Source organism: Anabrus simplex, chromosome 9 (assembly GCF_040414725.1).
Source record: "Anabrus simplex isolate iqAnaSimp1 chromosome 9, ASM4041472v1, whole genome shotgun sequence".
Classification (NCBI taxonomy): domain Eukaryota; kingdom Metazoa; phylum Arthropoda; class Insecta; order Orthoptera; family Tettigoniidae; genus Anabrus; species Anabrus simplex.
In genome coordinates, this window is record NC_090273.1 from 94881351 (window position 1) to 94899671 (window position 18321).

At 37.6% G+C, this 18321-nt stretch overlaps 1 protein-coding gene across 1 annotated transcript in view; it reads right to left on the bottom strand.

Moving 5' to 3' along the window:
• The window catches only part of SdhB (Succinate dehydrogenase, subunit B (iron-sulfur)), a 105068-nt gene that overhangs the window by 75404 nt on the left and 11343 nt on the right, over positions 1 to 18321 (bottom strand). Inside the window, exons 2-3 of the mRNA XM_067153559.2 lie at positions 15817 to 15974; positions 1476 to 1619 (exon numbers count right to left, since the gene is read on the bottom strand). Coding sequence (XP_067009660.1) covers positions 1476 to 1619; positions 15817 to 15974 — 302 coding nt within the window. The remainder of the gene's footprint in view (positions 1 to 1475; positions 1620 to 15816; positions 15975 to 18321) is intronic.

An 18321-nucleotide genomic window follows, 5' to 3' on the forward strand; every position in this document is an offset into this window, starting at 1 on the left:
CAATTTGTGTTAAGAAATGTAGCCTTTACGACAGCAATAAACCATGAACTGCTTGACAACCAAGTATGCTATCACATCTGTTGTCAATCTAGCTGTTCTGTGAAATTTAAAACAAGCTCAGTTTTCTGTTGATCAGTCTGTGCAATCTTCAGGTTTATTATGTCATGGTAGAAAAATGCATGACAACCATTTTAACAATAAAACAAAAATTAGAATAGAACAACCCGAGAAGGGAGAGTCTGCTGTTAAGCTGGCAGCAGATTGTGGAATAGGAATACACGCATGCACAGAAATGGTGTTCCAATATAAACAAAGCATGGCATTCCCCCACCTCCTCACTGAACGCATTGCTGCAGGTAGGCAGCCCGCTACAAGAATTCCTTGTAACTGTGACAAATGGACACAGTGGGGGTACAGCAACATATCCTGTGCCTTCAGCACTACCCGTTCATTCCCTTCTCGTTTTGGGTATTGGAATGGCCTTCAACACTATCCCTTCACTACCTCCCTTCCTTTTCAGTACTGGAAGGGGACAGTGTTGATTATGTCGGAACAACATTTCTGTGCATGCGTGGACGAACTGTCTGTAATGTTAACAAAAACCATGCAAATCTGGAGGAATTTGTACAGAACAGTGATAGCATTGCTGGACCTTTAAAACAAAATTTTATAAAAGTCTACATTTGAGGAGTTTCACTTCTTCAGTGGATCAACCAAAAAAGTGTAATGTGCGCAGAGAAAGCCAAGCTATTCCACAAGGCATTGGGATTAGAGGGAGAGTTGAATGCTTCGTTATGATGGATGACAAGATTTAAGCACCAACATGGGATCTGTGAATATGTGCAAGGGAAGCATCTGAACGCCAACGTAAGCGCCAGATTCTTTCCAGATTAAATTTCAATATTTAGTGCAAACAGAAAATTAACCTCATCAAATGTACAATGCCAATGAGAAGGAGACTGTAATGGAAATGTTTACCAATAAGGACAGTTGCCTTCAAGAATAAAGTTAATGCACTCAAGCACAAATCATAAAATGAGGGCATTATCAATTTATGTTATGGCAATTCAACAGGAAACCACAAACTTAAATTGTGTGTAATCCAAAAGGCCAAGAAACTGTGTTCTTTCTAGAGGACATAAGCTAAAAGTCTTCCAGTGCAGAATTATATTCAAAAACGAGCATGGATGGACAGATATTTTTATGGGCTGATTCCACAAAAATTCTGTGCCTGAAGTCCAACATCATTTCCAAGAGAAGGGGACTGAACAAAAGGTGTGTTAGACCTCAATAATGCCGCTTCCAATCCAGATGACAGGAATTGAGGCATATCTAATGTACCTATCCCAAAAACCCTAGTACCGTTGTACCAGAATGAGTATAATCACCTTGAATTTATACTTATGTGATTAAGAACAGAATGTACAAAATATTGCCAATATGCACACATATCAACATAGCAATAAATACTGTACCTAATACAAGCCAACGTGTTGACTCCACCAATATTCATTGCACACGATCCGCAGATACCTTCTCGGCAAGAACGTCGGAAAGTCAACGTGGGATCAATTTCATTCTTGATCTTAATGAGAGCATCAAGAACCATAGGACCACATCTGAAATACCAAAACACTACCCAGTAATTATAAATAGCAGAAAGGCAAACAAAAATAAAATAAATAAATTAAAAGTACCCAGAAGAAAACAAAATAAAATGCTCAGATTACAATACATTACAGTCTAACTGAACTCAACTCACCTCTTCAAATAAGCTCACTGTACAAATGAGGCATCTAGCTACATTTCTATTCCATAGAAGATCCCACAGACAAATCAAGTTCTAAGCAGGGATACAAAAAAATAGAAATAATTCAGTAGCCAGCCCCTTTTTATAAGGAGCCAGCATATTTTTTGCAAATAAAGATTATGAAAACCTCAGGTTATACTAGGATAAAGCTATGTATTGTTTTTGAAACGTGTCCTTAAGTAGTCTAGTCCATCAATTACAAGAATGGAATAGAAACAACTTCTATCTTAAGATATACTAATGCAAATAGTCACCAGTCACCTTCAAGGTCAGCATCTTTTAAAATTACACTTATTTTCTACCAAAATACCAATGATCAATACATTTTGTTGCATCAAAGTCCTTTATAGATGGTTCCTTCAAAGATATCATCATGAGATCACTTAAGTTCTTTATGGCAAGCTTGGTTCGCAGTTTGTATTTAATAATATTCTGTGATAGTACATATATCACACCCCCGAATTATATGTAGAAGTTATAGATATTATTGTCAGTATTCGATTTATTATTATTATTAATATTATTATTATTAGTATTTCATTTGTATATTTTGACATTATTATTGGTAAGCTGGAAGATATCCACATATGTAGGTATGAGTAATTTGTTTTGCACCAGTGGGAAAACATTGCTGTAATAACTCTGGTAATTTGAATGAGTCATCTGGCTACCCCAGTGTCTGTTGTGATGTACTTGTGTCAGGAAATTCCATTACTCGTGTATATATCCCAGCCTGATGAGATAAGCTTGTTGTTGTACCAGGAAAGTTTGGTGATTCATGAAAACTCCCCAGAGTTTGTTATTGTCTTGGGAGGAAGAAGTAGTTCAGGGCTTGGTCTTGATTTGAGATCACTCATGATTGGCTGGCATGCACCAATCCAGACGTCTCATCTGAGAGGAGGGGGATGTTGATGTCTATAAAGGTTGGTCATACGGCGGCAACCATGGGATTGTATAGGAGATTGTATGAGAAACATTGTAAGGGTGATTGTGAAGGTGATTGTATAGGAACGAGAAGGAAGATAACTACAACTACAACTGACGCACTGTACGGGAAGGAAGTGGTGGTGATACACGGTACTGGAGTGACACGACTGCAATGGACTGGACTTCAAACGTTCGTGGAGCGTAGTCTAGTTATGTTTGTGGAAAGTGGCTGATTGTGGAGAGTGCTTGCGCATTAAGTATTGTAGCACTTGTGGCGGCCTAGCATTATATGTTGGTGAAAGCTATCTCAGACTTTCCATAAATTTATATGTTGAGGATCGACAGACGTGTGTATATATCTTGACAACAAGTGTTAAAATATGTGAACACAGTAGTACAAGGTACAGTATCTGTGTGACGTGATAACTGCCGATTATGAGAATCGGTAAATCGAATTGATATAGAGACAGTGAAGGGTGTTTATCTTCATACATGTACATTGTTCATCGGACTATTTACAAATGGTAACTTAGTTCTCGCTTTCGTTTTCCCACGGTTTTCATTATTGTTGTTGTTGTAAATATGGAGTCTTCCAGCAATATTTTATGTGTGTATTATATGTATAATGTTGTATGTTGATGAGGTGCTCATGCACGGAATTTGTTCAGAATATAGTTAGCTATTTTAGAATCAGTGTTATTGATAAACCTAGGTGCAGTTCCTACCTAATTAGTCGTTTTCAGGAGGTTAGGTAAGGCCTGCAGCAGATGTACCAGTTCGCAGCATTATGTACACGCCCTGGGATATAAAGTCTATCATGCTCTTATCTAAATTCGAGGGATCCATTCTGGTGAACTCTGGCGCCCATACTACGGACATTTCGGTTAATTATGTTTATTAATTTTATTAAGTTTTTGAGTAATTTTATTTATATGTATTTTTATTCATGATATGATTTTATTTATCAGTAGTCATCAACTTATTACAAATGGCTTCCCAACGTGTGGCTGAATGGTTGGTACATCTGTTAGGCTTATAAGCGTAGGTGCACTTGTCAGGTGTGGTTGGAATTCTGCGAACTATGTCAGTGAAGTGTTTTATATGTACGTGATATGTATGTTGGAGTATGAAGAAATGTTGTAGCGAGTCCAGTATTATAAAATTGAGAAGTAGAGAGGTTTTTAAAGTTGCTGGTACTAAGAATCAGGAGAAGAGAAGGCAAAAGAATTCCACCACATCGAGTTTATCTAATTTAAGTGAGAATAGCGAAATGGCTGATAGTAGGAAAGATCAATCGGTAACGATCGGTGAGGAATCCAGTAACCCGTCTCAAACTCAGAATGTAGGGGTTGTTAAGGAAACGGTTCAAGGGGAGGTTTTAACTTTTAGTATGATTAAATCACTATTTAATGAATTGTCCAGTAAGAGTGATGAATTATCCAGTAAAATGGATAGGAAGAATGAAGAGTTGAAGGTTGAATTGTCTAGTAAAATTGATAGTCAGAGTAAGGAATTAAATTCAGTGAGTGTTGAGCTGTCCAGTAAAATCGATAATCAGAGTGTTGAATTAAATTCAGTGAGTGTTGAACTGTCCAGTAAAATAGACAATAATAATGTTGAATTGTCCAATAAGATTGATAGTCAGAGTAAAGAGTTGAAGAGTGAATTGAGTTTTTTAAGCAATGAAATATACAGTATTAATAGTGAATTAAATTCAGTTAGTACGGAACTGTCTAGTAAGATTGAGAATCAGAGTAAGGAATTAAATTCAGTGAGTGTTGATTTGTCTAGTAAAATTGATAGTTTAAGCAGTGTTGTGAATGGCAGAATAGATGAATTGAACCAGAAGTTTGACCATCAAAGCAGGGAAATTCAGGAAGTCAATAATAAGGTAGAAACTCAACGCTTGGAACTGACCGAGAAAATCGAATGCCGATTTAATGTAGTTAGGAAGGAATTTGTTGAAAACAGCAAGGAATGCGACAAGAGAATAAAAATAGTGGAAGATAAAGTCAAAGAAATAGATAGAATTAAAACCAGCCAGAATGTTTTAGTGAAGCGAATAGATGAAAAGACTGAGAAATTGGAGAAAGACCTCAAGTCAGTAGAAGGAAATGCCAAAATGGTAGTTGAAGAAGGAATTAAAGCATGTCATGTAAAGTTAAGGCAGGAGATCAGTCAAATCCAAGTAGGTAGCAATATATGTAATAGGTACGTATCTTGTACGAAGGACTCTGAATTACCCAAGTTTAATGGTCGGCAGTTTAATCCGATGGAATTCTTGAAAACGGTGGAGAAACGGTTTTCTAAGAATCTTGACGATGGTTTGATCGAGTGGAGTATGGTTGATGAGATGTTGGATATTGCATTTGTTGGAGAAGCGAGATCCTGGTTTCAAGTTTATAGACAGGGTATTTCGAGTTTGGAGGAATTTAGGGAGAAATTTAGTTGTAAATTTTGGAGTGAAGCTATTCAGGGAAGGGAAAGAGATCGCGTGCTATTTGGCAAGTATAAACCTCAGGAAGGTGTATCTATGACGGAATATTTCTTGGCGCATGTTCTGATCAGCCAGAATATTGAAGGTCTAGCATCGGAGAGAGATACAGTACGCCAGATGTTGAGGCATTTTCCTGAGAAGGTCGGATTAGCTGCATGTATGCAGAATATTGTTACGATCAAGGAATTAGAGCAGCTGTTAGAGAGGTTTGATGCTTTGGAAGGGCAGGGGAGGAATTGGCAAAGTGAAGGTAGGAATTACGGGGATAATGGGAGACAAGGTAATCAGCTAGGGGGAGATAGGAATAATCAGAATTTCAGTCATTCTAGGCACGGGAATCAGGGTGGTAATTCCGGAAGGGGAAACAGACAGTCTAATCAAGGAGTTAATCACCAGGAATATTATGGCAGAAGACCTAATCAAGGGGAATCAGAAAGTAGGGGGCGTACGGATCAAAGACCTCCAGATCAAGTGCAGAGACATGATAATAGTGAACAGTCCATGTCAAGTAATTTAAACCGGAATCGGACTTCTTAGTTGGGTCAGATAGGCAGTCCGATACCGAAATTCCTATTCACGCGATGAAACAGGTAAGTTACGAGGTAGACGTGAAAGAGGAATTATTGTATGACCATGTGTTTTGTGATTTTGAGAATAGGGAACGTGATGAAAGTAAGAATGATGTGTCGGATGACTTACTTTGTACTAGTGGTGATGGTAATAGCGGTGTTGCGATCGATAATCTTGTGGAAGTTTCTGAAATTGAAAGTGAAGTTTTTTGTGAAGTTGATGAAGGTTGTTTAGTAAGTGAAGTGTGTTCACGGAGTATACATCATGAGGATGTTTTTGTTGATTTAAGTGTAAGTGAGGAGAGTAAAGTTAGGTCCATTATGTGTGAAAATGGTGACTTTGAGATTAATGAAACTTCTGATAAGAGAGTCGAAAGTAGCAGTGTTGTTGGCATGAAAGTGGTGCAAGTAGGAGCTGATATTGAATGTGGTGAAGATGGATTAATTGTTGGGTCATTAAGTAATAATGACAGCAATTTTGAAGTGAATTATGGTAAGAATTTCTGTAATCGAGTGAGCGTGAGTGAGAATGAAGTGCACATGTTTGACAAGCGAGTGCGTAATGTTTTATTTAAGGCTGAGAGTTGTGTGAATGATTTGAATGACGTGCTGAGTGATATCGATGTGGAATGTATGAAAAAGTATGTGATTTGTTTGCTTGCATTAATTATGGTTTTGTGGAAGAGTAAACGTAGTGAGATTCCCGCGCATTTCAGAAAGAGGGATTTCTTTTTTATGAATGTTCCGAATGAAAGTTTGTATGATTCTTGTGTGACTGGATGGTATGAATGTTTGTGTGTGAGATAGAGTGTAGACGTAGTTAGTTTTTATTGCGGTACGCATTCCTCGTCTATCGATGCCAATGTTAAGTTTATGTACAGTTTTTTCATTATATCAGGGTCCGTATTCTGTGGACAGTAGAATAGGCAAGTGTGCTTATAGGCTCCTAACCGCTGAAAAAAGGTCCTTGGGACATTTAATATCTATAGCCTTCGCAGATATAAGAGATAGGATCTGCACCTTGGATGTATATATTATCAATATTAATGTATGTGTACAGTAGCAAGAAGGGATTGTGTTCAATGCTATATGAAACAATCAGAGTTGTGTGTATATAACCATATTATTATTATTATTATTGTTTGGACAAATTGTATTTCGTGTGTGCGAATACAATGCAGTAGACGCAATGTATATATCATTATTACAGTAAATTATGTGTTCAGTTATGCCATTATAAGGTTATGTATGAAGTTCTGTTTTATGGTGAATCATAATATGTGATATCATCGATTCACCAAGGGGGCGTTATGTGATAGTACATATATCACACCCCCGAATTATATGTAGAAGTTATAGATATTATTGTCAGTATTCGATTTATTATTATTAATATTATTATTATTAGTATTTCATTTGTATATTTTGACATTATTATTGGTAAGCTGGAAGATATCCACATATGTAGGTATGAGTAATTTGTTTTGCACCAGTGGGAAAACATTGCTGTAATAACTCTGGTAATTTGAATGAGTCATCTGGCTACCCCAGTGTCTGTTGTGATGTACTTGTGTCAGGAAATTCCATTACTCGTGTATATATCCCAGCCTGATGAGATAAGCTTGTTGTTGTACCAGGAAAGTTTGGTGATTCATGAAAACTCCCCAGAGTTTGTTATTGTCTTGGGAGGAAGAAGTAGTTCAGGGCTTGGTCTTGATTTGAGATCACTCATGATTGGCTGGCATGCACCAATCCAGACGTCTCATCTGAGAGGAGGGGGATGTTGATGTCTATAAAGGTTGGTCATACGGCGGCAACCATGGGATTGTATAGGAGATTGTATGAGAAACATTGTAAGGGTGATTGTGAAGGTGATTGTATAGGAACGAGAAGGAAGATAACTACAACTACAACTGACGCACTGTACGGGAAGGAAGTGGTGGTGATACACGGTACTGGAGTGACACGACTGCAATGGACTGGACTTCAAACGTTCGTGGAGCGTAGTCTAGTTATGTTTGTGGAAAGTGGCTGATTGTGGAGAGTGCTTGCGCATTAAGTATTGTAGCACTTGTGGCGGCCTAGCATTATATGTTGGTGAAAGCTATCTCAGACTTTCCATAAATTTATATGTTGAGGATCGACAGACGTGTGTATATATCTTGACAACAAGTGTTAAAATATGTGAACACAGTAGTACAAGGTACAGTATCTGTGTGACGTGATAACTGCCGATTATGAGAATCGGTAAATCGAATTGATATAGAGACAGTGAAGGGTGTTTATCTTCATACATGTACATTGTTCATCGGACTATTTACAAATGGTAACTTAGTTCTCGCTTTCGTTTTCCCACGGTTTTCATTATTGTTGTTGTTGTAAATATGGAGTCTTCCAGCAATATTTTATGTGTGTATTATATGTATAATGTTGTATGTTGATGAGGTGCTCATGCACGGAATTTGTTCAGAATATAGTTAGCTATTTTAGAATCAGTGTTATTGATAAACCTAGGTGCAGTTCCTACCTAATTAGTCGTTTTCAGGAGGTTAGGTAAGGCCTGCAGCAGATGTACCAGTTCGCAGCATTATGTACACGCCCTGGGATATAAAGTCTATCATGCTCTTATCTAAATTCGAGGGATCCATTCTGGTGAACTCTGGCGCCCATACTACGGACATTTCGGTTAATTATGTTTATTAATTTTATTAAGTTTTTGAGTAATTTTATTTATATGTATTTTTATTCATGATATGATTTTATTTATCAGTAGTCATCAACTTATTACAATTCATTGTGCTCGACCCTCTGAAATACAAGTGAAAGTCTTTTGAATATACTCAAACGTCATACATGAAGTGAATTGTGATGACAAATTTGAAGCCCTTGATACAGGAATTGTTGCCACTATACTGATGAGCTTTCTTAATATCGGAAATTGTCCTTTCATGGTCTGCGATTTTTTAAGTAGATCATTCAGCGGAAGATTTTCACCAACTATTTTGAACTCAAACCACTCACTCAGCATGTCTTCTACGTTGTTCTCCTCAATTTGAAAGTATTTCAAAAAATGAGTGGCAAGAAGCTGTATTCCACTGTTGCCATAATATTCCAATTGTTTTCCTGGTGGCCAGGAATATGTATCAAAACCACCAGTGGCACTCTGAATATCCTCATTTTGAAGAAATGTGTCTTTCAGAAAGTTAATCCCACTTGCCAAAATACGTTCCTTGTCGCTCGTGAAATTCTTATTCGACACACCTGATAGCTGTATTAAACTGAAAACTCCTGAGAGTGTAGTAGCAGAAACAAACTTTTCTTCCATTGGGCCCTGGTGTTCTGAAGCTGCTGCAATGAATTAATTGCATTATTTACATGCACTCTTTGTTGTTGTTTGAGTCATCAATCCACAGACTGGTTTGATGCAGCTCTCCATGCCACCCTATCCTGTGCTAACCTTTTCATTTCTACGTAACTATTGCATCCTACATCTGCTCTAATCTGCTTGTCATATTCATACCTTGGTCTACCCCTACCGTTCTTACCACCTACACTTTCTTCAAAAACCAACTGAACAACGTGATGACTCCACCAATATTCACTGCACACGTCTTAAGATGTGTCCTATCATTCTATCTCTTCAGCCCGTCAAATTTAGCCAAATCGATCTCTCACCAATTCGGATTCGATCTATCCATCTCACCTTCAGCATTCTTCTGTAACACCACATTTCAAAGCTTCTATTCTCTTTATTTCTGAGCTAGTTATCATCCATGTTTCACTTCCATACAATGCCATGCTCCACACAAAAGTCTTCAAAAACATCTTTCTAATTCCTATATCAATGTTTGAAGTGAGCAAATTTCTTTTCTTAAGAAAGCTCTTCCTTGCTTGTGCTAATCTGCATTCTATGTCCTCCTTACTTCTGCCATCGTTAGTTATTCTACTACCCCAGTAGCAATATTCATCTACTTTAAGACTTCATTCCCTAATTTAATATTTCCTGCATCACTTGCCTTCGTTCGACTGCACTCCATTACTTTTCTTTTGGACTTATTTATATTCATCTTGTACTCCTTACCCAAGACTTCATCCATACCATTCAGCAGCTTCTCTAGATTTGCAGTCTCAGATAAAATAACAATATCATCGGCAAATCTCAAGGTTTTGATTTCCTCTCCTTGGATTGTGATTCCCTTTCCAAATTCCTCTTTCCTTTACTGCCTGTTCTATGTAAACACTGAAAAGGAGGGGGGACAAACTACAGCCTTGCCTCACTCCTTTCTGGATTACTGCTTCTTTTTCAAAGCCCTCGATTCTTATCACTGCAGACTGATTTTTATATAGATTGTAGATAATTCTTCGTCCTCGGTATCTGATCCCAATCACCTTCAGAATCTTGAATAGTTTGGTCCAATCAACATTATCGAATGCCTTTTCTAGATCTACGAATGCCATGTACGAGGGCTTGTCCTCGATTCTTTTCTGACTTAAAATCAGATCATGCCTCTGAAATGCAAGTGAAAGTCTTTTGAATATACTCAGATGTCATAAATGAAGTGAACTGTGATGACAAATTTGAAGCCCTTGATCTTCTTTAGAAGACCTTAAGCTGTGACTCTTTCTTCACCTTTTCTTTCAGAAAGATTTCCTAAATACACCACTAGGCATTCCCAGTCTTTTGACAACTGCACGCAAAGCATTTAATTTGCTTGCTATCCATCTAACTTTGTGTAAGTACTGTAATTTAGATATTTCACATTCCAGCAACTCCGAAATTTTCTTCAGTTCGTGAAGCCGTTTTGGTGAATGTCGATAAAACTTGCATAGTTTCCTGAGTGTAGAATCAATTTCATGAACGATTTTAAGTTTTGTATTTTTCAATGAGTGAAGAACGAAGAGTTGGAGTTGTGCAACACAGTGGATGTTTACCAAGTTCTCAATTATTTCAGATATTTTTGTTTCCAAACCATTACGGACGTCAATCATACATGATAGTCCTTCAGTCCCTATACAGTACCTATTAGTTTTGTACCAGTGACGAGTTCTCCAAGCCCTAACCGACGCAATTCTGTTTTTAGAGCTTCCCTATGACCATCACTTGTTCCATCCTCCAATGATGCAATACAAAGAAATGTCTCCTTCACCTTATTTTCTTTTAAAAAATGAATGTAAAGTATCAGCCCCTCCTCAGATGAATCTGCTGATCCATCGAGTAAGATACTGACATACAAACTTTCCTTAATTTCACATATCAAATCTTCAAAGGTCTAAGGCAATGTATAAAATAAATCTCTGCATTGCTTATCATGCACATACTTCTCTGAATAAGTAACATTTAATTTGCTTAACATAGCAACCAAACCTTCAAAATCAGTGTACGGTCTTTTTTGCAATATAAGATGCCATGCAGAATGCATTCACATGCTGTAACATAATAGCATTCATTTTCTTTACGCGCTCACCTGAAGATGCACATTTGGGATTTTTCTTGAAATTTTCAGCCTCCTGACGAGCGAGGATTGGATTTTGTGCGTTTATTTTATTTTTAAGTTTCCAGTTTAAATGGTCCTGAAAATTCAGATATGACTTTAGAATTTTGGTCGGCAATACTGGGAAAGTTACTGTACAATTCACACTTCGCAATTCCTTCTTCATACCGCAGCTACGGCAGTAATTCAAGCCACAACTGTTCAAATTTCCATTTGCCTGATAATTGAAATTTTGTTGTATTTTTAATGCACGACTTATTGTCTTCAACACCATATATTTCACACTGGTCATTGTCATCCTGAACACTACAATTGGCACTTCCATCAAGTGTTTTCTCACATTCACTTCGTGTTGTATTTACTCGCATCTGTCAATATGTGCGGTTTTGTTCGTTTCATTTTGCCAATTTTCTCAAGTATAACAGAGAAAGGTAAAACACCTAATAGACTACAATAAATCACCAGCGTTAAATGGCTTCCGAGTTCGCAGGCTTCAATGTCTGATGCAACAATGCCAATTTTCCATATCAGCACAGGAATGAAAACAAGCGTATTTCTAGAGGGCAAACCGTCCAATACCAAGATACTGCAATTAAATTAAAAGTATAAATAATGTTCAGTGAAAATACAAGAATTGATAAACACATCATTCCATAAGTTTTAAATGCAAAGAACGAATTCCACAGGAATTTATCAGCACTGTTTTGGTGGAAATAGTTTAGGAACGGCTAGACACAGGAAGGTAGACGGTAATGTATGTTGGTGGAATTATTTAACATAGTAGTGTTCTGCATTTCTCCACAAGTCTGGCCTGATCTTTGTATTCAGTTACCGATAACTGATCATCTATAATGGAATTCTATTTGTTATGATATGTTCACACGAAAGGCCACATGTTTAACGGGCAACAACGATGTCTCATGACCGCTAGGCAGCTCTCGTGCAGAACGTCGAGTTCCAAGGTACGAAGTGTCAATTACAGAATTCAAGACTCTGCCCAAAGCAGTGTGCAGATATTAGAATATATGAGCTACAGAAAACACGTGAAACACCACATGACTTGTTGCTTCATAAAGTGGTGGGAACGTACGTTATGGAACTCCGAATTAAAAAAAAAAAAAAAAAAAAAAATTCAAAACTGAATTAGAAAATGTAGGCACCAGGTAAAAAATTTTCAGGCGCCATGGTGACTGGGTGCCCGGTATTTTTCGACCCCTGTCTTATGGTTTGTGTAAATGGATTTTTCTCATACCTTACAAAGGCAAACAAAGCTTAAAACTGCCACAGTTTCAATACAGACAATATTTTTGCAGATTCAATTTATACAGTAGCAGAGGCCCCAGAATATGACACCCCACTTTCATTTTATTATAATGAAAGTTTCTTTTCAGTTTCAACTTAATTTACAACTGTGAGGTTCTTCAGTCCATCACAATAATTCAGTACAACTGAACTATTAATTAGCTAATTAATGGTGTCTTTTTCAGTTATAATCTTAATCTTTTTTTCTTTTTCAGGTTATTTTCTAAATTTATGTTATAATGAATTAGTTCTCACATACTGAAGAACCTCACAGTTATAATTTTTAATGTGATAAACATTTTCAGTTAATAATGTTATCGTGCCCAATAAACCAAAAGGCTACTAATCTCAAACTCCCCCAAAAAACAAAACCTTTAGTCCTGACGATATATTTTCAATTTTTCTGAAATCTTATTGATTTTTTATAATCAAGGCATTATTTATTCTTTTCAACTTCAACAAACTCAGGCTTATTTCCTGATGAATACAATGAAAAGCAACTGAATTAGAGACACTGGTCAGCCCGGTGAATGCAACAGTACAGCGTGAACTGTAACTACAATGTTTTTAGGCCTCATATTGGCTATGAGAGTAAAACCTCAGCACAGGAAGGGTCAGACACAACATCTCAGTGCATTTGATAGGAGCTAGATTTTCATTCTCATAAGTGTGGGACACTCAATCTCCAAAGTTGTGCACGCACAGGACTTTCCATATCACAAAGTCAAGAATGTACACCGAGTATGTGGATTCAGACAAAACCACCACTGTGGACTGCTGCAGCGTGCAATGCATTGATGACAGTGGTGACCATCGGCTAGCTCAAATGGCAAGTGGATAGACAGGCCACAGAGTATCAGATCACTCTCAAATACAATGCTAGACAATGAAGTGCCAGCATCCAGAACCATCCCCTCACAATAAGATACAGAACCCACCATCCCACAAGCATAAATCTGTTTGCCCCACACCCGAAGATATATCAACTGACAGAGGTAAGGGAATGCTGCCAATGGACTCTCAAAGTATGGTAAAAGGTCTCCAGGACAGAGGAGTCAAACTACCAGTTGGTATACACCGAAGGCAGGGTACGAGTGCATTGCCAAGCACAAGGCAAAAGAGCCCTCTTGGCAGAAGAGTAGAAATCAGGCTGGTGCTGGTATCCTCCTCGTATACGGAGTGTTCACAAAGGATTATACGAGGCTGCTAGTACACCTGATAACATACCTTACCAACAAAGGATATAGAAACCTGCTGCAAGATCATGTCCAACCAGTACCCTGAAGGTGACATATCTACACCAAGGCAATGCACCAGCCCATCATTCCCGAATTGTGGCCAGTTCGTTCAATGAAAACGCTACGGACAGGAGCGCACTGAGGTCGCTTGCCTAGTTCCCAGGATCATCCAGCCCCAATCCTCTTGAATGCCATAGGGAGAAATGTGAGCAACTTTGACTCTCTTGCGACCAATCTCCATGCTTTATGAGAGGCTGTTCAGTGGTCATGGTCCAGCACGTCTCCCAAAAGCTTCCAGTGTGTTGTGGAGTCTATGACACGCTGCATTGCCCCCATCATCTGGTGCTACTATCGAAGGATCTCTAATTCAATTGCCCTGAAGTGTGGAAGTGTACTTATGTCGCTCATTTTAAAGACCAACTACAAATCAAATATGAAAATCTACATACTGCGTAAATTACTCTTAGGCCAAAATTATTTCAATATAATTAGGGAAAATTAGACCTACATGGCTGTATGTCAAACTGTTCAATGTGTACTAATCTCAAGGTTTAAATGCAACAGTTACGAAAAGCAATGCACGATGCCAGTGACGTTTATTGCATTTACAAAGAACTTCAATTCAATAGAGCACAAAATATTCCTTGTAATCTTAACACATTGCTGATCAGATGCTTGAGCCTGTCACATACCCTGTGGACCGGACATTTTACTACTGAGCATACTAGAGTGCACATGATTATTAAAATGTAAATATTAAACTAGTCAAGATTTAGTCTTTAAAGTTTTAAATCTCTCTTTGGATCTGTCTATAAAACTAACTTCAGCGTCAATTCCTAATTCATCATCAATGTTTACATCGTTGTCACCAGAGTCACTTGAATAAATTAGTACACTATGTAAATTACAGCGTGTAGGGGCTTGAATATCACTTCCACTATCACTCTCTCACAATCTCTTTATCAAGTTGAACGATCATCGGCATACAATTCTTGTAAAATATTGTCGTCGGCTAACACTATTTTGCAAGCCCTATATCTTATCATTGACTGAACCGGCAGAAAGTCGACGTTTCAAAACTAAATCAAGGAATAAAAGGAAAGTGATAGATATATATCTAAGATTTATTCTATTCAATGCGCAAGTCCAAAATAGTTCAATATATGGTCAAGAGATGTCACAGGGAGACCGAAAACGATGTCGTGAATAAAACTGAGATTTCTCAGGGCCCAAACTGTGAACAGATGATCATTACTAAGACCCACTTCTTTAGACTAGATGTAACTGTAGTCTAAATCATGACTCTGCTTGGAGATTCTATTCACTTCTGGTTTTCTTTCCAGAGCCTACGGTCTAGAAATTAAACTTTTTCCAGTCGCTGGGGCATGGATTGGTATATACAGAACAAGAGTGGGAATTTATCTTTCTCTCCAGATCTGCAGCAACTTTCGTCTGGATACGCAGAGGAGCCATCCTGACTGCTGTTGTACACATGTACTCAATGTCTAATGAAATAGGTCCAAGTATAGTTTAAAACTAACATAAAAACTTTAGAGAGATGTTGAATGATTTTACACTGTGCTTCAAAGGAATGGATTCGTCTGAATTCCAAAAGCAATTTAATGCTTCTGTACAATTTCTATGAGGATACTATCCTGACAATGAGTCAACACAATCAGCTGTACAACATTCTTATGGGCTCTTTGCTACCTATTTGTTTTACTTGAAGTAAAGTCAAGGATAAATAAGTCCTCAAATTCACTCCTTATAACGTTATTTAGGTATCTCGAAATGAGGTAAAAAAGAAACTGGCATATCAGCATATCACTATGAGAAATGAATTGGTCCTGTAACACATGACCTCAGTTTTTCTGCAGCAAAAGGGAAAGTCAATGAAAAAAAAAAAAAAAAAAAAGAGCGGGGGAAGCTTTCTTATAGAAAGGCAAACTTGCAGGACTGCCCAAAATCAGATAAAACTCACGTGTTCAGGTCAACATTGTATTCCTGCATCTGTGGTTTTTCATCAGGCTTGTCAGGGTTCCATCGGTAAATCTGGAACTTCTTAACTCGTTCCTTAGGCTGAGCTTGGGTCTGTGCCTGAGCAGCAGCAACAGCTGCAGTAGCATGGAAATTGCGAACCTACGAAGATATAATGAAAAACTTAAACAGCACATACATGAAAAACAGGCACAAATATCAAAATATCATGGGTGTATAAAACGAAAGGTCAATACAAGGAATCACCAAATGTAATACAACCACATTACAAACCTTTTAATATAAACAAATGAAGGAAACAAATTTCTTAGAGTGACCACCAACTTTAAATAATAAATTGAAATTACAAACTAACAAGTAATTCCCTGAAGAGATATTATGGACTGAAAAAATTCAAGTAGGTGCTCCATTTGACTGTTCGGTGGATGAAGTAGCAGTCTTTACCCGTCCAATTCTGAGGTTTTCTTGCTTTATATGCTTACGTACTGTAATGATGCAGCATAGAATGAGTCTGATGATTTAAGGTTGAGTAGTGTCATCTTAAAAACTTCATAAACCTGATCCAAATGCTCACAATAGTACTCAGTGAACACAACGCTGTCAAGGATATAAAATGGACACCATTAAAACTCCACCACGTGCAACTTAAGCCAAGACTAACTCTAAAAAGCTACTGATTGAGGTCATTTCTCACAAAATACCTACTGGTATCTACTCTCAAAATTCCACAAAAAGAACCATTTTTCATCATGTTACAAGGTATTTCTAGAGCCAAATCTCTGGGGGAGGGGAGGTACGTGCAGGGGATTATTAATAAGTTCTAGGAAGATACCAGTTCGTTGCTGGGCCTGAGCTGCAGTCAACCGATATGAGATCATTAACTTCTGTATGCCAAGTTATATAGCAAGTATGGCCTTGTAAGCTGTGTGCTGGCAAGTGACTTTTCTTCAAGCACAAAGCAAAGAACCTTACTTTCAATAATTGAAGGTCAGCTGAAGTAAGGTTTGCATTAATGGCTCACATCACTGCATCTGCTGAACAGATTTAATGTTCTAAAACTGGTGCAGTTACAGAAGCCAACCATCGCCAATTCGGGTTTCAAAAATTCGGACTTAGTTTTCAGATACTAATTCCTCATCTCCAACACCCTATGATGCAGGTATGACATCACCCCTATGTCACCAAGTAAACATGGTCACCATGGGGTCCCTAGTCATACAGTGTACGGTTCAGTGTTGTATGTCAGGTAATTGTACACACAGTATTTTCACACCTCTACTCGTTCCTTGTACCCTAATGAACATACCTAATAGAATATGACAGAATAACAAGTGAACGAGGCCCTAGTGATGGTCGGCTTCTGTACAGTAACCAGAATCTAAAAAGGCCTCGAATTACAATTCTGTCCTTGCATAGTTTCCAATATTTTGGAGAATAAAAGGATGATATTTATGTAATATTTGCATTTTTGTTAACTGTCTTTGAGAATTGTTCAAAATATGTATCACCAAATATAAATTACTTGCTGTTTAGTAACTCTTTTAGGAAAATACTTTTTGTCCAACCAAATAAGCTAATGATACACCATTAGAATAACCTCCGCTGACAATCGTTTTCCAACAAATGTAATGATGAATAATTCAGTATATTCCAGTTACAAAGAAGAAAAGAAAATACAAGAATTCTTCTAACTTACTGAGGACAATTCAAAGGGTCAACCAGTGGCCATGTTAAAACTATTAGCACTTGTACATATTTTTACTTATTGATGTATCCTGAACTGATTAAGCTTTACATGGTAAATAGCTCTAGCATCCTGAAACATGTCGTGACATGAATATAATAACGTCCAACTGAAGATGATCTGGCTGGCTGCTGTTTGGGATGAATGTTCCTTTAATTTTTCCTGATACAAGCTGCAATGGACCAACATGTCTGACATAGTTCTCTTCCCAGTTCATCATCATCATCATCATTTCAACTGTTAATACACTCACCAACAAGATTTTTTTTTTTTTTTTTTAATGAAACGCTATGTATTTCAGACAACATTTAATTCATTTGAAATCTGATAAAGTTACAATATTATGGCACAACAATATGCCAATGTGTCTTAAATTAAGTAGCCTATTTGAAAAGTTACAGTGCAATAATTAAGAAAAATTATTGACCATGATAATCACAACAGAATACCAACACAAATCTGGAAATGTCAAAACCTGGAACTCTGCATAGTTTTGTAGTACTCTGACCACTTGTTTGCAATACACTGCCATTGCCTCAGTAACAGGTATTACCACCTCTAGCTACAGTTACAGCTGTGATTCGATCAGGCATGGCCAGGATGCAATCTTGAATATTCACTTGTAATATGAGCTCCCATTGTCTGGAGCGCAGCCCAAAGGTGAGCCAGAATGTCGGGGGAATTACTCCTAGCAAGTCTCTCAGGCATATCCCAGACATGCAATATTGGGTTTAAGTTGGTTGT